A 27,534-nucleotide genomic window follows, 5' to 3' on the forward strand; every position below is an offset into this window, starting at 1 on the left:
CTCCATATACCTGTTCAAGAGTCTCTTCAAAGACACTATTGTGTTGGTCTCCGCCACTGTCGCTGGCAGCCCATTCCATGCACTCATCACTCAGCATTTAAAAAAAAACTTGCCCCTGACATCTCTGCTGTAACTACTTACTAGCACCTTAAACCTGCTCTCTCGTGCTAGCCACTTCAGCCCTGGCGAAAAAACCTCTGTCTATCCACACGATCAGTGCCTCATCATCCTATATACCTCAATTGGGTCACCTCTCATTCTCTATTGCTCCGAGAAAAGGCCAAGTTCACTCAACCTATTCTCATAAGACACGCTCCCCAATCCAGGCAACAACCTTGTAAATCTCCTCTGCCTCCTTTCTATAGTTTCCACTTCCTTCCAACCTATTTTCGTAAGGCATGCTCCCAATCCGACCAGAATTGAGCACAGTACTCCAAGAGGGGTCTGATCAGGGTCCTATATAGCTGTAACATTGCCTCTCAGCTCTTAAACTCAATCCCACAATTAATGCATTGTATGCTTTCTTAACCACAGAGTCCACCTGCATAGCAGCTTTGAGTGTCCTATGGACTTGGACTCCAATATCCCTCTGATCCTCCACACTGCCAAGAGTCTTGCATTAATACCATATTCTGCCATCATATTTGACCTACCACAGAACAGGTCCCTGAGGCACACCACTGGTCACCAACCATCATGCAGAATATGGTCTATAACCACTCTTTGACTTCAGTAGACAAGCCAGTTCTAGATCCACAAAGCAATGTCCCCTTGGATCCCATGCCTCCTTACTTTCTCAATAAGACTTGCATGTGGTACCTTGTCAAATGCCTTGCTGAAATCCATAGACACTACATCTACTGCTCTTCCTTCATCAATGAGTTTAGTCACATCCTCAAAAAATTCAATCAGGCTCGAAAGGCACAACCTGCCCTTGACAAAGCCATGCTGACCATTCCTAATCATATTATGTCTCTCCAAATGTTCATAAATCCTGCCTCTCAGGATCTTCTCCATCAACTTACCAACCACTGAAGTAAGACTCACTGGTCTATAATTTCCTGGGCTAATCCTACTTCCTTCTTGAATAAGGGAACAACATCCACAACCCTCCAATCCTCTGGAACCTCTCCCATCCCCATTGATGATGCAAAAATCATTGCCAGTGGCTCAGCAACCTTGTTCCTCACTTCCTACTGTAGCCTGGGGTACATTTCATCCAGTCCCGGTGACTTATCCAACTTGATGCTTTCCAAAAGCTCCAGTACAGCCTCTTTTTTAATATCTACACGCTCAAGCTTTCAGTCTGCCGTAAGTCATCCCTACAATCACCAAGATCCTTTTCATAATGAATACTGAAGCAAAGTACTCATTAAGTACCTCTGCTATCTCCTCTGGTTCCATACATACTTTTCCACTGTTACACTTGATTGGTCCTATTCTCTCACATCTTATCCTCTTGCTCTTCACATACTTGTACAATGCCTTGGGGTTTTCCTTAATCCTGTCCGCCAAGGCCTTCTCATGGTCCCTTCTGACTCTCTTAATTTCTTTCTTAAGCTCCTTCCTGCTAGCCTTAAAATCTTCCAGATCACTATCATTACTTAGTTTATTGACACTTCTGTAAGCTCTTTTCTTGACTAGATTTACAACAGTCTTTGTACGCCACAGTTCCTGTACCATACCATCCTTTCCCTGTCTCATTGGAATATATCTATGCAGAACTCCACGGAAATATCCCCTGAATGTTTGCCACATTTCTTCTGTACATTTCCCTGAGAACATCTGTTCCCAATTTATGCTTCCAAGTTCCTGCCTGATAGCCTCATATTTCCCCTTACTCCAATTAAATGTTTTCTTAACTTATCTGTTCCTATCCCTCTCCAGTGCTATGGTAAAGGAGATAGAATTGTGATCACTATCTCCAAAATGGTCTCCCACTGAGAGATCTGACACCCGACCAGGTTCATTTCCCAATACCAGATCAAGTGCAGATGCTGAAGATCCAAAGCAACACACACAGAGTACTAGAGGACCTCAACAGGCCTGATAGCATCTATGGAAAAGAATAAACAGTTGATGTTTTGGGCCAAGATGCTTTTTCAGGAGTGGAAGTGAAGGGGAGATGTCGCGAGTAAGAAGGTGGGCGGAGGGGTGAAGTAAAGAGCTGAGAAGTTGATTGGTGAAAGAGATAAAGGGCTGGTAATCTGATAGAGGAGAGAAGGCCATGGGAACAAAGGGGAAGGGGTCAGGGTAAAGCTCCAGAGGGAGGTGATGGGCAGGTAAGGAGAATATAGTAAGAGAGTGAAACAAGAATAGGGAATGGTGAAGAAGCAATTACCAGAAGTTTGAGAAATCAATGTTCATTCCATCAGGTTGGAGGCTGGCCAAACAGAATATAACGTGTTGCTCCTCCAATCTGAGTGTAGCCTCATTGCAGCAGAAGAGGAGGCCATGAACTGACATTTCGCAGTGCGAAGTGGAATTGAAATGGGTGGCTACAAGGAGATCACGCTTTTTTCTGGCAGACTTATCCTTGCAAGGGTCAAATGCCACACTGACCCCTACACTATCTCCCTCACTCCTATTCAGAGCCCCATCAGTCCTTCCAAGTGTGGTGACACTTCAGTTGTGAGTCAGTTGGGATTGCTACTTTTGGGATCTGGTGCTGTGGGCTTGGCTTCTTGTATATCGCTGAGGAGTGACGTAGATTGAGAGATTGCTTTGCCACCAGGAAAAGCAGGATCTCTGGGTAGCCATCCATTTTACTTCCACTTCCCATTTTCATTCCAACACGTCAGTCCATGGCCTCCTCTAGTGCTGTGATGAGGCCACACTCAGGTTGGAGGATCCACACCTTATATTCTTTCTGGGTAGCCTCCAAACTGGCAGTCAAGTGAGTGGACAATGAGGCACAATAAATCCTGAAGATGGCAGTAATGCAAAAAACTCAAGGAAGGAGAAGAAGCCTCCAACCTGATGGCATGAACATCGATTTCTTGAATTTCCAGTAATTGCCCCCCTTCACCATTCCCCCTTCCCATTTCCCCCTCTCACCTTATCTCCTTACCTGCTCATCACCTCCCTCCGGTACTCCTGATGTTAGTCAAGGTCTTCTATCCTCTCCTATCAGATTCCTACTTCTTTATCTTTTTACTGATCAACTTCCCAGCTCTTCAATTCACTATTCCCCCGCTCCTGGTTTCACCTATTACCTGCCACCTTGTACTTCTTCCTCCCCTCCCCCACCCCCTTATTCTGACTTCTCCGCTTCCTTGCCCATCCTGAAGAAGGGTTTTGGCCTGAAATATCGACTATTTACTCTTTCCATAGATGCTACCTGGCCTGTGTTTCTCCAGCATTTTGTGTGTGTTGCTTCAGATCTACAGCTGAAACTTGCAATTAAATTAAGAGTGTTGGAACTGTCTGTTAAGTCAGTTAATCCCCTTATTGAGATTTAGTCTGTTCTGATGCAAATAACAAATAAAATCTGAAATTACTGCATTTAGCATTGATATCTGAAGACTGCAATACACTCCAATGTTAAAATGATGGGCTCTTCTGTTGTAGCTAGTGAATATATTGCACTGTACACAAAGCAGTGCTGGTTAACTGCAGCTTCGTTGAGACAAACTGTTTGGAGCAAGGTAAAGGAACCAATAAGAAGCAGTAAAGGAGGAGATCAGGCAATAGCTGTCAATGGAAAATGTGCATATTGACAATTTGGGTTGAAACCCTGCATCATGACAGAGAGAAGATTGCCGGGATCCAGCAGTGGTAGATGGAACCAGATGAGATGAAATGATCTGCAGAGAGAATCATCTACAGTTGAGGATTGGAAAGGTAAACACAGGGAGAAGAAAGCAGGTCAGATTTTCCCTATTCCCTCCGTCTTGATGCAGGATCTAGTGTCTAGATCAGATTTCAAACATCTGTAGTTTTATGAATTTTTGGTATAAAATGTTACAGCTGAGACTGTGGTTGAAATAGTTAACACCAACTTTGAAAAGAACGATCCTTTTCTTTCGGGGTAGGGTGGAAAAAGACAAAAAAACACACATGCAGAGCTGCAGGTGGCAAAACTTTCGGAAAGATGCCCCGGAAGGGCGTGACTAATGAGTGATAGTGGAGCGAGCGTTCTGATTGGCTGCATGCGGACGGAGACGCGATCAGATGTGAGCCAATCAGCGGTGCGCAGTAGATGTCAGGTGACGTGAAATGGCGGCGTCCTTGGTGTGCTGGCCCAGTGTTTGACCGGGTTTGGTGGGGCATCATTGGGCAATCTGCTCAGACCTCAGCTCAGCACCGTCGCGGGGGGCATCAGCCTTGAGTTAGACGACGGCGCAGTGAGGAGCTTGGGGAAACATGGGGACGGTGCAGGCGCGGGTAAGCGATGACCCCGGGCCAGTGGCCTGGCAGGAATTGCCATTGAGGGGAGCGGTCCCCTACCCTGGTGTCGGTGTACCCTGCCTGCCTGTGTGTTCGCTCTTTCATTAGGCGCTCCCCTCGCCCCTGCCTCAGCCTGGCTTACTTCGAATGAGCTTCCTTATTTAAATCAGGAGCGAAATACATTAATTTTAATGTAGTCCCCATGTCCAGCGAATTTGTATTCACTGATTCACTTTTTAGGCACTAGCAGTTGCTGCCCCATCGATAATTGCACTTAAGAAGTAGTTGGTGAACCGATTTCTTGAGTCACTGCAGTTTTTGATGCTAGAGTTCGAAGATTCAGACCCATTGATAATAGTGTCGGAGCGGGGGGGTGAGGTGGCGGAGTGATTCTGGGAAATGACATTTCATCATTTTGTATGACTTGGATAGTATTTTAAGGTGAGGGTGCACCCGTGATCTTGCTGTCCGTGTACTGGTTGGTGCTGGTGGCAGCAAGTTTGGGAAATTGTGACAAAACAGCCTTGGAAATAAATGCACTGCATTTTGTAGATAATATAAATAACAGCTATTCTGCAATGATAGTGGAAGGAATGTATGTGATTATTCTGTGTTGCACTCCTTTTAATCCAACTCTGGTCAGTTCTTTTGAATGATCAAGAGATAAGCTTTTTGGAATATGCTGCCACATCACTGCTGTCATTAGGAAATGATGTATTGGTTTATTATTGTCACATGTACCAACATACAGGGAGAAGCTTGACTTGCATGCTGTTCTAACAGATCAAATCATTACACAGTACGGAGCTAAAATAAGGTAAAACAATAACAATGAAGAATAAAATGTAAAAGCTATTGAAAGAGTGCAGTGCAGGTAAATGATGAAATGCAAGATCATTGTGAGGTCAGGAGTCCATCTTATCATACAAAAAGTCCATTCAGAGTCTGATAACTGTGAAATAAAAGATGTTCTTGAGCCTGGTGGTATGTACTTTCAGATTTTGTATCTTTTGCCCAATAATAGAGAGTAAAAGAGAGAATGTCTGTGCTGGGTGGGTTCTTTGATTATGCTGGCTGTTTAACTGAGGATGCAAGAAGTATAGATAGAATCCATAGAGGGGAGGCTGATTCCTGTGACCTGCTGAGATGTGTCCACAGTTCTGCATTTCCTTGCGGTGAAATGTGCAGAACAGTTGCCTTGCCAAGACAGGATGCTGTCTATGTTGCATCAATTAAAAATTGGTAAGAGTTGTTGGGGACTTGTTGAATTTCTTTAGTCTCTGACGGAAATAGAGGCATTGGTGAACATTCTTGTTCCAGTTAAAATCTTCATCCCATCGGGAGGGAAGCCACAAAAGGTCTATGAGAGTTCTGATGAAAGGAGCTGTCTGACTTTCTGAATATTTCCGTCTTTCTTATTTTACTGCAACCCTATTCGGTTCTTTTGAGAGATCAAAGGTTAAGCTTCCTTTCTGGAATATGCTGCTATATCACAGCTCTCAATAGCTACCACTTCAGTTGGTTCAGGTAAAAATTTGTTGGGTTTTAATCTCTAAAATATTGACAACTACTGACAGTTGTCAAGTTTAACTTCAAATAATTAAATTTGTTTGAAATTAAATTGAAGTTATTTGTGAACACAGCCAAAAAAAAGCAACTGGATTGCTATGAGAGGCCTCTTTGGTTCAGGGGCAATGAGAGATGGAAAATGAAAAAAATAATAACACAAAATGCTGGCAGAACTCAGCAGGCCAGGCAGCATCTATGGGAGGAGGTAGTGACGACGTTTCGGGCTGAAACCCTTCATCGGGAGTGAAGTAACATGGGATGGTTGGGGGGGGGATTAAGAAGTGTGGGGAGGGATAAAGTAGAGAGCTGGGAAGTGATAGGTTGGAGGGAAATGGGCTAGGGGGAAGGTGGAGAATTATGGGAAATAAAAGAGAAAGCAAGGTAGGGCTGGGGGGAGATTATAGTGAGAGGGGGAAAGAGAGAGAAAGAGAACCAGATTGAAATAATAGATAGGGATGGGGGTAAGGGGGGGGCAGGGGTATCAACCGATGTCTGTGAATTGGATGTTCATGCCGACGGGTAGGAGGCTACCCAGGTGGGAGATAAGGTATTGCTCCATCGACCTGCGTACGGCCTCATGTTGACGGTAGAGGAGGCCATGGACAGACATGTCGGAGTGGGAGTGGCCTGTAGAATTGAAGTGTGTGGCCACAGGGAGATCCCGCCACTGCTGGAGGACTGAGCGCCGGTGTTCGGCGAAACAGTCTCCCATTCTGCGGCGGGTCTCCCCAATGTATAAGTGGCCACATCGGGAGCACCGGATACAGTATATCACCCCAGTTGACTTGCAGGTGAAGTGGTGCCTCACCTGGAAAATGAAAACTAGTTTTTGTCAGTAATATCTACATCCTACAATTTTGTTTTTTCTTTTTGTCACGTTTAGTAAATGAAACAATAAATTTATAGAAATATAGACTGAGGTTCTACAGACAACATGACTTAGTAGGCATTTATTTGTTTATCTGGAGTACAAAGGATAGGACTTCAGGATGACTTCCCATTGTTCTCTGGTTATATACATTAAATGTATTTTATTTCAGTCCTGAAGATGGATTTGAATGGTGCTCCATTGCCAGATGAGATGTAGTCACCACGTGAGACCAATTTAAAGATTTCCTTTGTTTACAATAGATAGCTATGAAGTATCTGTGAATTCAGCAGAAATACTACTTATTCTTCATTGTAATGATAGAAGAATAGTGTCATTAGGAGCAATGGCATTGTGGAGGAAAATATTGATTTAGTTTGATTGCCACTATGATTTGTTGCTGCAGTACAACATTCTACAGGTGGACTTTGAAGGATTTCTGCTCTCTCATGAAATTTTCTAATGTCTTACCACCAAAGCAATGGATCTTTCTGTTGGCAAGTACAACTGTTTCTAAGGGAATGGGAATGGTCTTCTGTCTCCATACTAGGAAACAAAAAAGACAAAACAATATTATCCCTAAATCTCAGAATTATTTAATGTTTGTTAAATTGGAAGTTTTCTACATGGGTAAAGAAAAGTTTAAAACTTTGTAATGTTATTCTGATCTGTGTAATTGTTGTTATATTCTTAACGGTGTTACCACCACATGGTATATTGCAACCAGATCATTGGAAAGGGCTAGGATTTTCCTGGATCACTGATCCAAGTGCAGTTGTTAAGATTTTGTCATCTTTAAGAGGAAATTGGTAAGATCAGAAATCAGAGAAATTGAAAAATCCTTTTTTAAAATGTTTATCTATCACTTTCTTAAATATATCTTAACGATCCTACCTTCTCCAGCCTTGGGAGTAGAGAATTCCAGAGGTTCACTGCTCTGTGACAAAAAAATTTATATATCTCAGTTTTAAATGACTGCCCTCTCATCTTAAAATTGAAATTTACTTTTTCATCTTATTTTCTAGATTCCCATTAATAATTTAGTTAATCTAATAAATTATCTGGCATTAAGTTGTGCATAAATATATTGTGTTTTATCCCATGCACTCTGATTTATCGTTTTGTATTGATTATAAGTTATTTCACAGGGAGAGAATTTGTGTATAGTGTGTACTTACTTGGAGATAGTGATGACCTCAGCAGTTTGCCACCCCCCCCCCCCCCCCCCCAATTTGATTGGCTAGTATTTTTTAATAATGCTCCTGTGAACTTAAATCCTGGAAATGTGTTCTGAACATGACTTTTCTCAGGTTTACCCTGTTTCCAGCTAAGAATTTTGAAAGTTGTCTGGTTTGTTTGGACTTCAGAGAAATCTGTATCTGAATGACAAAATATATGCGTGTCATGTATGTTGCTACCCATGCAAATGTAAATTATTGAAGTATGAGCTTCTGTATTCTTATTTTATGTTTAACTTGTCTACATTTCATGTATAGATTTAGCCATCTTGTAGAGAGATATCTAAATTAAATTTTAGGGGGAATATGAGGGGAAACTTCTTCACTCCAGAGGCTGATGAGAGTATGGAATGAGCTGCCAGCACAAGTAGTGCACACAAGCTTGATTTCAATGTTTAAGTGAAGTTTGGATAGCTATGTGGATGGTAGGGGTACAGAGCTATGGTCCCAGTACAGGTCAATGGGAGTAGGTAGATTAAATGGTTTTGGCATGGATTAGATGGGCCAAAGGGCCTGTTTCTGCACTCTACTTTTCTATGACTAATTTTGGGTGTGGAGCAATTTGGCGTTTGTTACTATATTTGCGTAAATGGTTATATATGTTACTCTACTTGTATAGTTTTTTAAACAAACCTTAAATCTACTTCTTTATGCCTGAACTCGTCAGGCATTTTGATGAAAGAATGCTAGGAATGCTATACTTTGTCCCCACATCCCGTGCTTGATAAATTGTCACTTTGTTGAGCGGCGAGTTTCTTTATCAATCACTTAATAAAAACTTGGTTTGATCCTGTGATTCATCAACCATAAACAGCAGGGGTCAAGGGAGGAGAATTGTTTATAATTCTTACAATGGAATCAATTTGATTTCTGATTTTATGCTGATATTTATTAAATGTCTCTTTCAAATAAAATACAGCAGATTTAAGACAAATGTATATTCTTTTCAGAGCTTGGAACCCCTCCCAGTGACTGGGCCAAATTTGTCACCTCCAATAGATGAAGCAGAAACAGTTGAAGTGGAGCCTGAAACCAAACAGGAAGTCCTGGAAAATAAACAGGTGATTATTTACTACATTAAAATATGCCCATTTTGATGTGATTTTGTTAGCTTCTTTTGAATCAGTTGGTGAAAATACCAAATTCTGTCCCTGTAACCATTTGCAGAAAGGATGTCCGTGATGAAGCATTGGTCATGTACTAATCTTTCTCTCTTACTTCAGATTACTGTTCAGCATGTGCATATTGATGGAATCAGCAGAACTAAGGATGACCTTTTAATATATGAAATAGCTGATGTTTTCAAAGCTAAAAATCTCATTGAAGTAAGTATTTCTGGAAACTTTGGAACTTTGAGCTTTATAAGTTTTTCTCTATGTACTCTACCACAAAGTGTTCAGGGGAACTGATAGAAAAGGTAGAGAAAAGCTGTTTTTTTCTTTGGCTAGCCCATCTAGGACTAGATGATATTGATTGAAAATTAAAGCCAGGTCTCTAAAGTGTCTTCGAAAATATTTCTGTGTCAGAAGGTGGCATATATTTGGAATTCTCTTCTGTAATCGGGGCATTTATAACTATTAACTGGGAGATGGATGGAATTATGTTAACCAAAGTTATTCTGCTGTCAGGATAAAGGATGAGCATAAGGAATTGAATCACAGTTTGACTATGATCTTATTGAAAGGTGACTTAAGAGCTTGTGTGATAAAGTGGCTGCTGAGAAATGTCACCCCATTTTATCTGGTGAGAAGTACCAAATTATGGTTTATAATGTACAGAGGATTCCTGTTAATTGGCTATCAGTTAATGGGGGCTGCAGCTTATTTGGGACAACTCTTAATAGGAGAAAATGGATCAGTGGGGGGGAAAGCTGGAATTCCTTTTGTTTACTCTGCTGCTTAATTGGAAAAGGAGACTTTTGCTGAATAATTTCTAACTAGTATCAGTTGCTTGTTGTGTGTGGCTTTGGACACTATACCATGCTTCAAGCAACCAGTTTTTCAATAGTATCAGCTCTGCATGCTTCTGTTATGTTATCCATTTGGGCCAATGGACATCGATTCAAAAAAATAAGTGATTTTTGATAATTTTGTTTTTTTTATTTTGACTTAAGAAAATTGAATCCTTTGCCAAGATGCTATGAAAAGTTTTGACACCAGTCTAATAAATTACCATTAAAAGCCATCCACCTAACGCCACTCATCGTCAGCTGGAACTTTATTGTTGGATTATGACACTGTTTCATGCAGGAAGGCAATGAAGACAGCCTGTTAACTGCACTTGGTGTCTATGCTGATCATGTTAATTACAATCAATCAAAAGAACACAGCCCCGTACACTGGATGAATTCCTCTGTTGATAACTATTAGGAACTAATACACAGTTTTATAGTACTGTAGCAACATTGGTAGTGTTCTAATTTGTATTTCAATTAAATACATAATTTGTTACTCAGATAAAGAGTAGTTCATCTTTTTTCACACCTTTTAAATTATTTCCATGAAACCTCGGCTAATTGGGACAGCCATTTAATTTAACCTAAATGTACTGGTCCTGATGTGTCCCAATTAATCAAAATCTAATCTATTCCCATTGCATCCAGATATATAATTAGGAGCAAGTGGCATTGGGTTAAGTACCATGTTTTTTCCTGACTGTAGTAAACATTTTGATGATAAAAACACAAAATGCTGGAAGCACTTAACAGGTCAGGGAGCATCAGTGGAAAGTAATCCTGAATAAATGCTTCAAACTAAAGTTCCTTTGGCAAAATAATTTAATGGATTTACTGACCAGTGTTTCTGATTTGCATGTGCTTTTAGGCAATATAGAATAAAATGGTTGCTGTCTGTGCAGCAACTTGAAGATGATGAAATATCAGTGAAAGTTGTAGGACATCTGATGTTGATATTTTGAATGGTGTGGGGAGATCCAGTGAATGGCTAATGAAACTTCATTTTATGATGTTGGTTAAAGGGTACAAGAATGAGCTCCATTTTTAAATTCAAATAATTTAAATTCTATTTGGCACTGTAAAAAGGGCATTAATAATGCATCTGTGACAATGTGAGATTGAACCCATGATCTCCTGGCTCACAAGCAAGTGTGCGGTACTGTAATTGGTCTATTACAGTATGGTAAAACATCAAAATATAACTTCCATATCCTTGGGTTATCCAAAGCCCTTGTCACTGTTTAGTCACTATTATAATTCAGTAAGCACAACAGATGGTTTACAATGTACTAGTGACCAGAGAATATATGATACCAGTGTTGCAACTTGGAATATTTTGCAGTTACCTGAAAATAATCATGGCCTTAATAGAAAGGATGCTATCTGATAGCATTGCTTCATCAGCATAGCACTGTAGTATTAGGAGATATTTTTGTGATCACATTTCGGGCAGGAAACTTTAATTTTTAACCTGCAAGTTTATGGGTTAATGTTACCCATTGAATCAAACTGACAGATTTATGTACAGTAGCTTAGCTTAGTATTCAGGTTTATGTATCTTAAGTAGCACAGTGGTACCAGCAGTATTAACATTGTGCTTTTGGTATAGGCTGTGGCCCAAGCAGTAACATTTAAAGGAAAATTGGGATTATCTGACATTTGAACAGTTGAGTAGTGGGAAAAGGCAATACTATTCTTATGTACACTCCTGCAATTATCTTCTAACTTATTGACTCCTATTAAAATTTGTATTCTGAATCAAGAGAAAACTGTTACTTCATACTCATTTGGTTCATATTAAATCAAAAATTTTAATTTTGAAGTGGAATTGAATCACATCTAGTGTCTTTAATAATTGCATATAAATTAAGATGACTCAGGAAACTAATCTCTCTGAGGTTTCTTACACTTTTCTGTCAGTCCCCCTTTTTTTCTTAGCTAATGTCATCAACTGACATGACAATATAACATTACCTGCCATATTTATTTTTCACCCAGGTAGGCAGCTTACAGTTTTTTTTTGAGTCGATACAATTCTTTACATGTCATCTTGATACAATTGATCCTTACTTTTCCACCTTCTATAGCACTCCTCTCACTTTTCCTTCAAATCCAACCAATTCAGTGAGTGCAAAGCAAATCAAAGTTCTGACTTGTGGGTGGCATGATTGAGTTGAGCTCCATAAAGGTTTAGGTTTTGCTTCACTAGTGGGTTTGGATAAGATACAAGTGGACTATTTTCTTTCCTCAAAAATAAAGGTGATGAAGAAATCTCATGAGGCTCGAGAACGGTTACTTCGGCTGGGAATTTTCAGAAATGTCGAAGTCCTCATTGACACTGCCCAAGGTAACTTTGAAAATGTTCTGTTTCTTGTCTTCTGTTACTGAGTGGTGATCTATAGTGATTCTCTGGATATTTGAACATTTGCACAAATGAATGTCATGTCTAATAAGGTAATATATTATGTCCAAGAGAATGTTGTCACCTTGCAAGGTGGTTCTTTAGTTTATTCTGACATGGAGTAATAAGATGAGCTTTCCTTCCCTTTGAGCCATGCCACCCAGCAGTCCCCCAAATTATGGGATGATTTACAATGACCAATTAGCCTACCAGCTGGTATGTCTTTAGACTGGGGGAGGAAACTGGAGCACCCAGGGAAAATCCGCGCGGTCACGGGGAGAACGTACAAACTCCTTATGTGCAGCAGTGGGAAATGAACCTGTGTTGCCACTACTGTAAAGTGTTGTGCTCACCACTGCACTACCACTTTAGATTGGCAGGAAATTTTTAAAATGTGGAACATCCAAGGCCAATCATGTATACATCACAGACTAGCACAGGGGCCTGGGAGCAGAACACTCATTCACTTTCTTGACTGGTTCATGGGGAATGATGCAGAATAAAAGCAAGATTAAAGTGAGATCCCTTCCTCTGCCCCCCCAACACACAACAGAATGGAAAGAAATGGGCAAAAAACACAGAATATAAAAACCATAAGTCTGAGAAAGTCCCGACTCCATAAATGCAGAAGTCCAATCTATAATGCAGAACCACAGTAACATCCTCCTTCATCATTGAAGAGAGAGAGACACCATATGAAGAGGTCTGCACGCCTGCCATGGGAGGGCAAATAGTAATAGGCCACTTACAGCGATCAAAAGGAAGCAGTCAACGCTGAGCTCTTGCTCACCTTCTTCATTCACCCCAATATCTCGATCTTTCTCAGCACTTAGATTGGTGATTAATGGACGCTTACATCAGATTTTTGATTGGGGAAAGGCTAACTTTGAGGAGATGCGAAAGGATTTGGAAGGAGTGGATTGGGACAATTTGTTTTATGGGAAGGATGTAATAGAGAAATGGAGGTCATTTAAAGGTGAAATTTTGAGGGTACAGAATCTTTATGTTCCTGTTAGGTTGAAAGGAAAGGTTAAAAGTTTGAGAGAACCATGTCTTTCAAGGGATATTGGAAACTTGGTTCGGAAAAAGAGGGAGATCTACAATAAATATAGGCAGCATGGAGTAAATGAGGTGCTCGAGGAATATAAAGAATGTAAAAAGAACCTTAAGAAAGAAATTAGAAAAGCTAAAAGAAGATACGAGGTTGCTTTGGCAAGTAAGGTGAAAATAAATTCAAAGGGTTTCTACAGTTATATTAATAGCAAAAGGATAGTGAGGGATAAAATTGGTCCCTTAGAGAATCAAAGTAGACAGCAATGTGCGGAGCCAATAGAGATGCGGGAAGTTTTGAACAATTTGTTTTCTTCGGTATTCACTAAGGTGAAGGATATTGAATTGTATAAGGTAAGGGAAACAAGTAGGGAAGTTACAGAAACTATGACAATTAAAGAAGAGGAAGTACTGGCACTTTTAAAGAATATAAAAGTGGATTAGGCTCTGAGTCCTGACAGGGTATTCCCTAGGACCTTGAGGGAAGTTAGTGTAGAAATAGAAGGAGCTCTGACAGAAATATTTCAAATGTCATTAGAGACGGGGATGGTGCCGGAGGATTGGAGTATTGCTCATGTGGTTCCGTTGTTTAAAAAGGGTTCTAAAAGTAAACTTAACAATTATAGGCCTGTAAGTTTGACGTCTGTGGTGGGTAATTAATGGAAAGTATTCTTAGAGATGGTATATATAATTATTTGGATAGCCAGAGCCTGATGAGGAACAGTCACATGGATTTGTGTGTGGAAGGTCATGTTTGACAAATCTTATTGAATTTTTTAAAGAGGTTACTAAGTAAGTTGGCAAGGGTAAAGCAGTGGATGTTGTGTATATGGACTTCAGTAAGGCCTTTGACAAGGTTTCACATGGAAGGTTAGTTAGGAATGTTCAATTGTTAGGTATTAATATTGAAGTAGTAAAATGGATTCAATAGTGGCTGAATGGGAGATGCCAGAGAGTAGTGGTGGATAACTGTTTGTCAGGTTGGAGGCCGGTGACTAGTGGTGTGCCTCAGGGATCTGTACTAGGTCCAATGTTGTTGGTCATATACGTTAATGATCTGGATGATGGGGTGGTAAATTGGATTAGTAAGTATGCAGATGATACTAAGATAGGTGGTGTTGTGGATAATGAAGTAGGTTTTCAAAGCTTGCAGAGACATTTAGGCCAGTTAGAAAAGTGGGCTGAAAGATGGCAGATGGAGTTTAATGCTGGTAAGTATGAGGTGCTACATTTTGGTAGAAGTAATCACAATAGGACATACATGGTAAATGGTAGGGCATTGAGGAATGCAATAGAACAGAGTGATCTAGGAATAATGGTGCACAGTTCCCTGAAGGTGGAATCTCATGTGGACAGGGTGGTGAAGAAAGCTTTTGGTATGCTGGCCTTTATAAATCAGAGCATTGAATATAGGAGTTGGGATGTAATGTTAAAATTGTACAAGGCATTGGTGAGGCCAAATTTGGAGCATTGTGTACGGTTCTGGTCACGGAATTATAGGAAAGATGTCAACAAAATAGAGAGAGTACGAGGAGATTTACTAGAATGTTACCTGGGTTTCAGCAGCTAAGTTACAGAGAAAGGTTGAACAAGTTAGGTCTTTATTCTTTGGAGCGTAGAAGGTTGAGGGGGTACTTGATAGAGGTATTTAAAATTATGAGGGGGATAGATAGAGTTGACATGGATAGGCTTTTTCCATTGAGAGTAGGGGAGATTCACACAAGAGGACACGAGTTAAGGTGCAAAAGTTTAGGGGTAGCACGAGGGGGAATTTCTTTACTCAGAGAGTGGTAGCTGTGTGGAACGAGCTTCCAGTGGAAGTGGTAGAGGCGGGTTTGATTTTGTCATTTAAAAAAAAATTGTATAGGTGTATGGACGGGAAAGGAATGGAGAGTTATGGGCTGAGTGCAGGTAGGTGGGACTAGGTGAGAGTAAGCATTTGGCACAGACTAGAAGGGCCGAGATGGCCTATTTCCGTGCTGTAATTGTTAAATGGTTATAAATGGAGTCAAACATCGGCTCACATCCACCTTGAAGTTTCTTCGCCTTGAGGTGGTCCATGTACGTGCTCACATCCCAGAATCCTGAAGACAGCAAAGCACTGGATCACTCAAACAATCTCCAGACTGAAAACTGCAGGCTCTAACAATCGCAGAAACACATTTAAGATGAAAAACAGACGTTAAAACAAGTAAAATGGACATTTCCATAGGCTATCTGAAAGATATCAACCAAGGGAGTGTTGAAAGCTGGTGCTATCTCGACCGGAGGTCTTTATTGTGCAGGATTGAAATTTGTCAGGTCCATTGATAACAATAAAGATTGATTCTGTTTTGCGTGCAGAAGTCGTGTGTGATGTGCTCTGTTGTGTGCTCTTTCAATTTAATTTCACTCACTTCTGTTTGTAGTCAATGACTTGTTCCTATAGTGATATTTTTAAAAAATTAAGTCACAGCAGCCACTGGCAATGTAGGTGCAGATCCTGGTAATCTGAAATAAAAGCAGACACTGTTCTGCTTTACAGGCATGTCACTGGAAAGAGAAGGAAAGATGACATTTATGGTAGTAATTTTCTGTCGAACAATGTAGCCACTTATTTCTCAACAAGAGCCATGAGGTGACACTCAGTTAATGTATATTCTGACAGTGTAGTTTGATAAATCTTGGCCAGAATGCAAGGGTAATCTCTGATGTGGACCATTTGTCAACCAGCAATTTAACTGGAACTTGAAGTTAGAGTTATGTAGTGCAAAAATAGCCATTCATCTTCTCATTCAAGTCAATCAAAATGCCTGTCTAAACTAATGCCTATCCCGCTAAACCTTTCTTGTCTATGTGCTGCCCAAGTGTGCTTTTTTTTATCATTACAATTAGACCTGCCACTACCACTATCTTGCAGCTTGTTCCTTATACCACCTCACTATGTATGGAAAAGGTTGCCCCTCATATTCCCTTTAAATCTTTCCACCCTCACCTTACATCTATGTATTTTAATTTAAGATTGCCTTACCCTGGGAAAAACATTGTGGCTTTCTACCCATAATTTAATAAACTGGAAGTTAAAGAGCATCTGCCGTATATACTGTATTCTTATGTTTTTGATCTGTACCTGGTAGCTGTCAGCAGTAAATCTGGAATAAAAGGTAGTATTTTGTGATAATTTGAGGGAGGGGGGGGGGGTGGAAGGCTGCGCACTGAATCTTGATGGCACAATACTAATTCACTTCCTTGGCTGAATCATGGAAAATTATTCAGGCAAACAGGTTAAAATGAGGCAAGAGATAACACTGTTGTGAAAGGTTTGATCATTGTGTAAGTTTTGTTATGATTTTAGAAGTAATTCCACATTTTGCTGATTTAAGTTTAAAATAAATTGAGTGCTCCATCCCTTTTAGTTTATTTTCTAAATAGATTTTGTTGGTTCTAAAGGAGAGGAGGCATTGGCTGATGGATTGGATGTGATCTTTGAGGTGAAGGAAATGAGACGTTTAACTGGAAGCTACAACACTATGGTTGGGAACAATGAAGGAAGCATGGTAAGATGATCTCCATTTAACAAGTATTAACTATGGTTGGGCAACTGCAATTCTGCCTACTGGATTTTTAATTTTTTTTCCCTCCTAACAGGTTTTAGGTTTGAAGCTACCTAATCTGTTTGGGCGAGCAGAGAAGATAACTTTCCAGTTTTCCTATGGGACGAAGGAGACCTCTTATGGCATTTCCTACTTTAAACCAGAGCCTGGCAACTTTGACAGGAAGTAATGCAGTCATACATTTCTTCTCTGCTTGTAAATATCCTTGAAAATTACGATCTTACTGCTTTGGCAGGTGTTGACTGTTTTGAGAGAGAGAGAGAGAGGTAAATGAATGTTGAAAAAGGAAAAAAAAACCAGACTCTTTACTCTTTAAAGTTTGAAATGGGTCAGGGTTAATGATTCACTGAGAACAGCCACTTTTTTTTCCGGCCAAAACATTATTTGTTTAAAGAGTGTAGGAAATAGAACCTGAATTAATTATTTTCCAATAAAGCGGGGTATTTTCTCCAGAAAATGCAGTGAGTGTAGGGTACTAACATTCGTTGATGTATATAAGACCATGTTTAATCTTTTGTAACGTTGTGGCCATCAAGCATGATTGACGGGGAGGTATCTAAGCATATTCAATTTAGCTGGCCATAGTAATCTCCCTACATGAAACAGCTGTCTTTCATCCAGGTTTTATTGGACTAGATACAGTGTTCAACTTAGAGTTTGGAAAATTAGCTTTAAGAAAAACTTGTTTTGCACAGAATTTTTCATCAGCAGTGTGTGCACTTGCAACCCTTCCCAAATTTCATTTTAAAAAGAACTGGGGAATTATAGAATGTAAATCATAAATTTTGGGCTTTCGAAATAATGCTTGCTGGTAATATGCAAAAGCAACAATAAATTTGGGATGTGTGTAGACGTGTAACTAAAGGGAGAAATGAAGAAGTTGCTGTTGGAAAGATGCAGCCCCGTTGTTAGCCTTGTAAAGAAGCGATCTGGATTTACCCCCTTTTCACGCAGATATGAAATAAATCTGCGTAGAAAGTTAAGTCAGATCTAAGTGCTTTTGTGTAACTCTAGGTTTGTCATTAATGCCAATTAATCTCTTGAATGCTGAAAATTATTTTTAAAATATGTCATTTTTCAGATTTTAGTGATCATTTAGAACGGTCCAATCGTCTATTGCCTGATGAAGAAAGTAAATCACCACAGACTGGCACAGGAATCTATGATCATCTTGGCTTAGAAAATTCAGTTACTTATCAATAGTTGCCACTAAGGTTTCGGGGTTTCTTTTAATGAAAAGGACATAAAACTGGTCTTTGTACAGTTGTGTCCAGATATCATCTCATTGTTAATTCAGTGCGCCTCAGAAATGGCATAAGCTTTTATTTGTACCTTTCCTAGTAAGCTGGCCAGTGAACTTTTCTCATGTGTATTTACTAAACATTGCAGAACAATTTTTACTTAATTGGTCTTGCAGTGAAACTACTTTTTAGTAGTATTGGTTGTAATGTCTCGATGCTAATTTATCTTTGCACTTGCGTCTAAGGATTAACGTGAGTAGAGTTTATTTTTAACTGTAGGTACTGAAAAATTGGCTTGTAGATTGTTCATGATGTAAATGAAAAGTGGATCATAGATTGAAATGTATTCTTCTTCTTCTTCAGTTATTCAGTTAACTTGTATAAGGTGACGGGGCAGTTTCCCTGGAGTTCACTTCGTGAAACTGATAGAGGGATCTCAACAGAATACAATGTAAGGATGAAACACCGTTTGGTTAATCCATCTTAAATTGTTCATCTTAACAAAGCTACTTGACATTAAGTGACAGTGCTACTGTGTATTTGTAAGGAAGCATGTTTGATATTACTAGCACATCAAATAATCAGCTAGTTGAGAACATAATGGTATGATTGAATCATCAAAGATAAGAAGGTCCTGGCAGAATCTATTAAGAATATGTACTTTACATTTGCTTGTAACTGTATACTTTTGTGGAGTGTTCCATAAAAAGGTAGATTTTAGTGTAGAGGAATCTGGGATGGAGCTTGTGCATAAGAGGATTCTTTGAGCTATCAGAAGATTTGAATCCATTTTCTGAACATATCACCTGATCTACTTTGGACCCGGCTTTGAAAAAAAAATCATTCTTTCAGATACATCTAACTCTGATCTTAAGCATAAAAATTTGGAGATAGTATAGAACATTATGTGGGCAAACTGAGAGGGTTTTTAGAACCAGTGCAGTGTAGAATAGTTGTTCCCCCGGAGTTGTAATATGGTGCTGTTGATTTATTTATTCCTTATAGTTTCCACTGTGGAAGACCCATCATACTCTGAAATGGGAAGGAATATGGAGGGAGCTGGGTTCTTTGTCTCGCACAGCATCATTTTGTGTTCGGGAAGAAAGTGGTCATTCACTCAAGTCATCGATTTCGGTAAATTAATGTCTTTATTTTTAGAAGCCTGATGCAGTTGTATGATTTTAGTTAACAGATTTTTTAAAACTTTAATCCAGTTTCATTTTCTAATGTTAATAGTTCTGCTTATTATTTTAGAAACTAACAATTGCAAACTGAATATACATTATTTAGAATTCATTTCTGCGGACAAATTTTAACTAAACCTGTATCACAATGGAATCTGGAGAACTACATTAAAAATTATCGGATCAACTTGTGACTTTAACAATTTGATTTAAAAATTATTTTTCTGTTAAACAACTTGTGTTATATTGAAATAACCATTCCATACTGAATTACTTCTGAAGTGATCCTTGGGTAAATATACTTACTGTAGGTGGTATTAAAGTAATTGACCAGTCCATCCATGCAGTTGTGACTAATTTGGTTTTGAGGAATACAGTATGGTTTTCACGTTGTATTGTAATTGAATTGTGTTACTTCTTTACAGCACTCAATGACAGTTGACACCCGGAATTCAGCAATCATTCCCAAACGTGGAGCTTTACTTAAGATAAACCAGGTAAAACACAAGTGAATTTAGAAATGATTACATACTACTCAAGGAATAATTAGTTTTAGCTTTGGTTAATTTGGTTAACTAGTCATTTGAAATATGTGACTTTCATTGTTAATTGTGGTATCTAAGACAATTAGATTGCTACTCCAATACCAACGTGTGTTGTTAGATACGCAACAGCATTAACAGTTTCCAGTTATATGACAACTTGATGTACCAAATTAATCAAAAGCTATTGTGCAAGGGGATACTTGGGCAGAAGCCAAAGGTTTGAGAGAAGAAATAAGTTTTAAGGAGCATTTTAAAGGAAATTGAAGTGATGGAGAAGATCATATCTTGGCAGTGGAAGACACAGCTGTAAGCAGTAGAGCAGTTAAAATCATGGATGAGGAAGAGATGGAGTTTGATCAGCACAACCTTGGTGAGGCTTAAAGAACTTGAGATAATTGTAGAGACAAGGGTGGGCAAAATCAAAGTGAGATATAAATCCAAAAAAATGTTAAAACAGGAACATAATAAACTTGGAGCCAGTGTAAATCAACAGATATTGGGATGATACACATTTGGGTTTGTGTAAAGATTTTAGATGATCTCTGAGGTACAGAGAATAGAATATAGGAAGGTGAGTTGAGTGTCTATTGTAATATTGTCAAAACATGAGGTTGAGTTAGATTTATTTCTCAATGCCAGAGACTCCAAATGATTTGAGGAGAAGGCAGAAAAAGGGTTGTGAAATAGATGTTCAATCATGATCGCATTGAATGGTGAAGCACTTCCTGAACCTCAGGCTCAGTCCTTATGCTGGGTTGCATTGTATATTACATGTAAATTGTTAAGAGAAATAAATCAATAACAACATAAAGAATTTGAGTAGTTTTGTTGAAAAATAATTCTGTTTTAGCTCTTGATGTGTAACGTACAGAATGAAGCTTGTTTTATCAAAGAAATGCTAAGCTTGTTGAGGTGCTTCTAAAGGTGCTAGCAATATCATTGTTATGTATTTGAATGAAAACTGTATTAATTTTGCCTGAGTAAAGTTTCCTTGTCATGACTCATCATTTGTTTATTTTGAACAGGAATTGGCAGGTTACACTGGAGGTGATGTGAAATTTTTGAAGGAGGACTTTGAGCTCCAATTCAACAAGAACCTTTTGTGGGATTGTGTGAGAATTGCTTTCAGTTAAATCATTTGTGTATTACAACAAATAACTTATTTGCCTCACATTGTAAACTTGAATCAGGATTTATTTTTACTGGAGGTGGGAATGCTCTTTCAACGTAGAATTAATCAAGGGGGTGACAATATTGATGGGTTATGAATGAATATCTTTGTTAAATGACGCCTTTCTAAAAGGCAGACGTGGAGTGTGAAGAGTTTAAAATAATCATTCATCAAACAAGTAATGTAATGTAGTTTTAAAACAAATTTCTCCTCATTCTATGTTCATGTTGCTGCATTTGGTAAGAATCAACATTTTAGCAATTTAGAAAATAGCAAAATGTAATTGGTTCAACTGAACAATAGTAGTTTTCTTTTCTTCAAATTTCTGAACATGTTGATTAACAATATACAGTAAATAGATGACCAATGAAAACATTTATGAACATCAGTCTTAAGTACTTAAATTTGTTCACTGATAGTTAGAGTAACAAGATTGAGTTTTAAAAATAATTCAGTCTGTAACAATTTATTGTTGGAAATTGAGCAGTTTATTAATTTCAATTTGAACGAGTGAAGGAAGACCAAATAATTATTCAGCTGTATTGGTTAATACTGTACATATAACATTATAGAATTTTGTACATATTTTATTTTTATTACTTCTGTAATATATTCATTATATGTATTAAATAATAGTAAATTAGAATAATTATTTTCATAATAAAATAATATTGATCACAATATGTTTTATTTTTAATGGATTAGGTTCTCTCAGCTTCCCTCTGGGGTGGACTTCTAGTACCAATTGGAGACAAGCCATCTTCTATTGCTGACAGGTGAGTGTTTGAGAAGAGAATTTGTGGAAGAAATTAACTTAATGTCAAGGAACAGAATTTAGTAGAAGCATTTTGGTTTCATTCTTTGATGTTTCAATGTTTGTCTTTGTGAAAAGTCTAGACACGATGCTTCATTGTCCATTTCATTACTAGGTCATTCTGATTAAGAGGTTTGTATCTATTGTATAAGCTCAACCCTGGTTGATGGATTTAGTGGAATCATTTTGTTGAACACTTTCATTGCTTAAAATTGGTGCAATGAAGTTTGAAGGCAAGAGTTCAGGTTCCTTAAACAATCAGAGCGTATAAAGATATTGATCAAGGATAAATCATCAGGCATTGGATTTCATTTCAGATGCAGCAGCAAGAGTAACCATCTGTTCATTTTCTTCCTAATCACTTCTTTTGATTCATATAAACATGCATCAGTCATAATTTGGATTAATGATAGGCTGTTCATCGTTCACAATGTATGATAATCATTGACAACTTAAAACAATATACTATAGCTAGCCACCAGATCCCACAGATGCTGGAAGTCCAGAGCAACACAAACAAAGTGCCGGAAGAACTAAGCAGGTCAGGCAGCATCTAGGAAAATGAATGAACAGATGACATTTTGGGCCAAGTCCTGATGAAGAGTCTTGTGAGAGAAAAATTAAATCCAAGTCTTTTTAAATACATTGGACTGATGTGATTGATGAACTTTGCTTTACTGTGTCCACAGTACGATAGAAGGATTGTGGTAAAGTAGTTAAATAGATCTACTGACTTTATCAAATTATTTTTGTATTCAGATTTTATCTTGGGGGACCAACAACAGTCCGTGGCTTTAGCATGTATAGTATTGGACCACAGAGCGAAGGTATGTGTGAGGTTATGTATTCGTTGGAATTGTGAATGTATCTGGGGATGCAGAATTGAGTTAAGTTATTGGAGTTCAGGCTGTTTTATTGACTTTCAACATATTGAGTGATAAACTTGGTGTTGTAAAAACAGCGTAAAATATTTGTGGTACCCAAAAAATACTGTAATGGAAAAAAATACTGCAAATAAAGCAAGGTTGCCCATCTGTCTTCTACATCTCATGTGATTATTTGTGACATATAGAGGCAATGGAAAATTAAATATTTTATTTAGAAAGATTAGAACTATATTGTCATTGCTCAGTACAATGAGATTTTAATGTTACTTCATTTAGTGCAAAACAACATACTGGCAATTCAATTACTAAAAATACAATGAGTAAATTTAAAATCTCTTGAGTTATTTAGAATGACATCTAAGTTATAAATGAATTAAAAACAAACAACTCTAATGTACAAGGTAAAAATTAGTGATTGTGTTTGTGGTTTACTAAAAAAAATTCATGTATATTGCAGGTTTATGTCGACTTTAATGGGACCATCTGTTGAGGTTCAGGAGTTGAATTAGACTTAACTGTATAGAAATATGTTATTTAAACAGTGATTTTTCTCTCTCTGTTTTCCCCCTCCACTCCCTTCTCCTCATACAAGGGGACTACCTCGGTGGTGAAACATACTGGGCTGGAGGCCTGCACTTGTACACACCTCTGCCTTTCCGTCCAGGCCAAGGAGGATTTGGAGACCTTTTCCGAACACACTTCTTTTTGAATGCTGGCAATCTTTGTAATCTCAACTATGGTATGGCAGACAATTTTTTTTTCCCGCAGGCACCTGTTCCTATTAAATGATTATAAAACTTGATCAGACTGAATTGCTAAAGCAATTTGTTCACCCACTCCTTTATATATTGTGATATAGAGCAACAAGATCAACATATGGATGTATTTGTTTCTGAGGAAGGAAATATTCTAATATCACAAATACAAGACTCAGTTTTTCTAAAGAGCTGTATTGCAAATACAATATAGATTTCTGTTCTTACTGGAAAAGATTAATGGATGAGTTGTATTTAATTTACACACAATATTAGGATTTGGATTCATCTTTATTGTTTTGGAGCAGATTACTCATGATCAGGGTTCTGTGTACTTATCCCTCTGCTCTACTCACTTTATACTTATGACTGTGAGGCTAAGCACAGCTGCAATCTCATTTTTAATTTTGCTGACGATACTAATGTTGTTGGCCAAATCAAAGGTGGGGCATATCATCATATAGGAGGGAGACTGAAAATCACAGCAACCTCTCACTCAATGTCAGCAAGTCCAAAGAGCTGATTATGAATTACAGGATGAAAAAACTGGAGGCCCTTGAACAGATCTCACCAGGGGAATCAGAGGTGGAGGGGGTCAGCTACTCTAAGTTCCTCAGTTTTCATTTCAGAGGATCTGTCTTGCATCCAGCAGCTAAGTGTCATCAGAAAGAAAGCACAGTAGCACCTCTACTTCGAAGTTTGTGAGGATTTGGCATCTCATCTAAAACTTTGACAAACTTCTAAAGATGTGAGTGAAGACTGTCTGGTTGCATCATGGGCTGGTATGGAATCACCAATGCTCTTGAATAGAAAAACCTACAAAAAGTAGTGGATACAACAAGGTCCAACACAAGTAAAGCCCTCCCCACCACAGAGCCATGCTTTCTTCTTGCTGTTGCCGTCAGGGAGCAGGTTCAGGAGCCTCAGGACTCACACCAGCAGGTTCAGCAACAGTTATTTCCCCTTTAATCAATTCCACTCACCTTAACATTGAACGGTTCCCAAAACCTATGCACTTACTTTCAAGGGCTCTTCATCCCATATTCTCAATATATACTGATTATTTATTCTTATTATTTTGTTGTTTTATTTTTCTTTTTGTATTTCCGCTTTGTTGTTTGTTGCGCGTTGGTTGATTGTCATGGTTGTATGTGGTGATGTATATTTACTTTGATAATAAATTTAATTTGAATTATGAACTTTATAACTCCCTTTAGTGCACCATAATAAAAATTAGTTGGGATTGTTATAATTCCAAGGACCTATTCCATATATAGAATTATAATTAACAATACCAAATTATTGAGTCTTTGCATTGTTTTGATAAAGAAGCAATTGAAAATACATTTTTGTTTCTCTGGATAAATTTTACAGGTGATGGTCCCAATGCACATCTGCAGAAGTTGGCTGAATCCATTCGATGGTCATATGGAGCAGGGATTGTATTGAGGCTGGGAAATATCGCCAGGCTGGAACTCAACTATTGTATTCCCATGGGGGTGCAGAGTGGCGATAGGCAAGTACAGCTTGCATTTTATCAGTCCTGCAGGCCAAATATTTTGTAAAGAGCCGGTTTCTCATTGATGACAAATTGATCAGGTGTTTCATTTGTGCTTGGTTGAGCTGTGACAAAGTTTATTTGCTGCACACATTTAGTCCATATTTTTAAAAAATCATTCACATTGAATATTGCCATATAAATTTATTGCTGTCTATATGTATAGTAAATGTATTTGGCCTGGTTATTGTTAAGTAGGTATCTGAGATGATCACAACCCTCTTAATTTTATGTTTTTAAAATTTGTGGCATTTAATGTATAAAAATTATTTCTCAAAGTATTAATTTGCAGAATAAAGAATGTGTGCTGGTAGATAAAATTAAAAGAAAAATAAAAACATGATAAGCTTCATCAGTATCTGAAAGATGTCTGAACTACGCATTAGCTGTGACTTCCCATTTTCCATAGTTTTATGTAAGGCACAACTGAGATGAGATTTTAAGTGAAGCAATCTTACTTTTCTTTCTTACCCTATACAGGATATGTGATGGAGTCCAGTTTGGAGCAGGAATAAGGTTTCTGTGATGCCTTTTAAGAAGATGCAATATGCAAGTTTTCCACTGTTAAAGTTGAATCAGTACTTTATCCAAACTATAATAAAGTTGTTTCTAATTTGACCCTGGTGTTTTTTTTTGTTCTATAAACATTCACAAGCAAAACCATTGGGAACAAAATGAATAGGGGACATGAGGCCTTTCAGTCCATCACCCTTTTTCACTGAAATAGATCCTTACTGTTGTGCATTTTAATTCCATATTCCTGTCACACTTTCTTATACTTTTAGACCATAAGACATAGGAGCAGAATTAGGCCATCTGGCCTATCGAGTCTGCTCCGCCATACAATCATGGCTGATTCTTTTTTCTTCTCCTCCTCAACCCCAGTTCCTGACCTTCTCCCCGTTACCTTTGATGCCATGTCCCATCAAGAACCTATCAATCTCTGCCTTAAATACACCCAATGACCTGGCCTTCACAGCTGCATGTGGCAACAAATTCACCACCCATTGGCTAAAGAAATTTCTCTACATCTGTTTTGAAAGGGCACTCCTCTATCCTGAAGAAACATCCTTTCCACATCTACTCTGTATAGGCCTTTAAACATTTGAAAGGTTTCAATGGGATACCCCCTCATCCTTCTGAATTCCAGTAAGTACAGATGCAGAGCCATCAAACGTTCCTCATATGATAACCCTTTCATCCTTGTGAACCTCCTCTGGATCCTCTCCAATGCCAGCGCATATTTTCTAAGATGAGGGGCCCAAAACTGTTCACAATACTCAAGGTCAAGCCTCACCAGTGCCTTATAAAGCCTCAGCATCACATCCTTGCTCCTGTATTGTAGACCTCTTGAAATGAATGCTAACATGGCATTTGCCTTCCTCACCACCGAATCAACTTGCAAGTTAACCTTCAGGGTGTTCTGCAAGCATCTTTTACGTACTTGTCTTGCAAAAATCTATTGATCTTGGATTTAAAATTATTGTATGTTTTCGGTAGGAAGAAATTTCACAATGTTACTCTGTCTTATGATGAAACATTTCACTCCACATCCCTATCCCCAGCACTTGCCTCAATCATCTGGCTCTGATGTTTATGGTTATGTCTCCAGATTGTACTCATCACCAGTGAATAATCTTCACTCTTCTCATCCTATCCTCCTCAGAATATTCAGTGAAATCCCTCTTTAACCTTATTTAGCCCAGATAATATTATGAAAGCATAATATTGGAATTTATAGATAAGGTTATTCAAACCAACAGATAAATTAATCTCCACTTGTAATCTCACATTCTATTAATTCTGTTTTGTACTCTTTCCAATGGAAAAAAATATACTTTCTCACTCACGATGCCTGGAATTGTACACAGCATTTCAATTATAAGCTTTATCATGCATGGTTTGACAACTAACATTTTATTAATGAATAGTACAAATGTTTTAGTGCCAGAGACTTAAAGGTGGCATTTTTTTGTAATGACTATCTTTGATATGAGGAGAGAAAGGTCTATAATGTCGCTTCTTTCTGATACACTGATCTTGCAGTCTTACAGTCTCTTAAATTTGCCATTTGTGATTATGATTAAACTGCACTGCACTGATCTTTGCTTAGAATAGAGGATTCCAACCTTTTTTATACCATGGACCAATAACATTAAGGAAAGGGGTCTGTGGACCCTAGGTTGGGAATCCCTGGCATAGGGAAAGAGTTCTTGTTTTCTTTGCCAAAATCAAACTATGCTCAATAGGACTGGCCAGTTTTTATTTGCATATCACTTACTGACATTTCAGATAATGGATGCTTCTTGTTTGTAGT

General features: G+C 38.4%; 1 protein-coding gene across 1 annotated transcript; it reads left to right on the forward strand.

Annotated features, from left to right (window-relative positions):
• The first annotated feature begins 4,194 nt into the window (after window positions 1–4,194).
• Window positions 4,195–25,835, forward strand: LOC132398469 (sorting and assembly machinery component 50 homolog). The gene is made up of 15 exons (XM_059977959.1): window positions 4,195–4,386; window positions 9,015–9,125; window positions 9,288–9,389; window positions 12,278–12,365; window positions 16,899–17,005; window positions 17,097–17,227; window positions 18,667–18,754; window positions 19,309–19,437; window positions 19,913–19,984; window positions 21,058–21,144; window positions 21,909–21,979; window positions 22,777–22,844; window positions 23,497–23,643; window positions 25,034–25,175; window positions 25,698–25,835. Exons 1-15 carry the CDS (start codon window positions 4,366–4,368, stop codon window positions 25,741–25,743), a joined length of 1,410 nt encoding a protein of 469 aa, XP_059833942.1. The 5' UTR covers window positions 4,195–4,365; the 3' UTR covers window positions 25,744–25,835.
• The last annotated feature ends 1,699 nt before the right edge of the window (window positions 25,836–27,534 follow it).

Source organism: Hypanus sabinus, chromosome 8 (assembly GCF_030144855.1).
Source record: "Hypanus sabinus isolate sHypSab1 chromosome 8, sHypSab1.hap1, whole genome shotgun sequence".
NCBI lineage: Eukaryota > Metazoa > Chordata > Chondrichthyes > Myliobatiformes > Dasyatidae > Hypanus > Hypanus sabinus.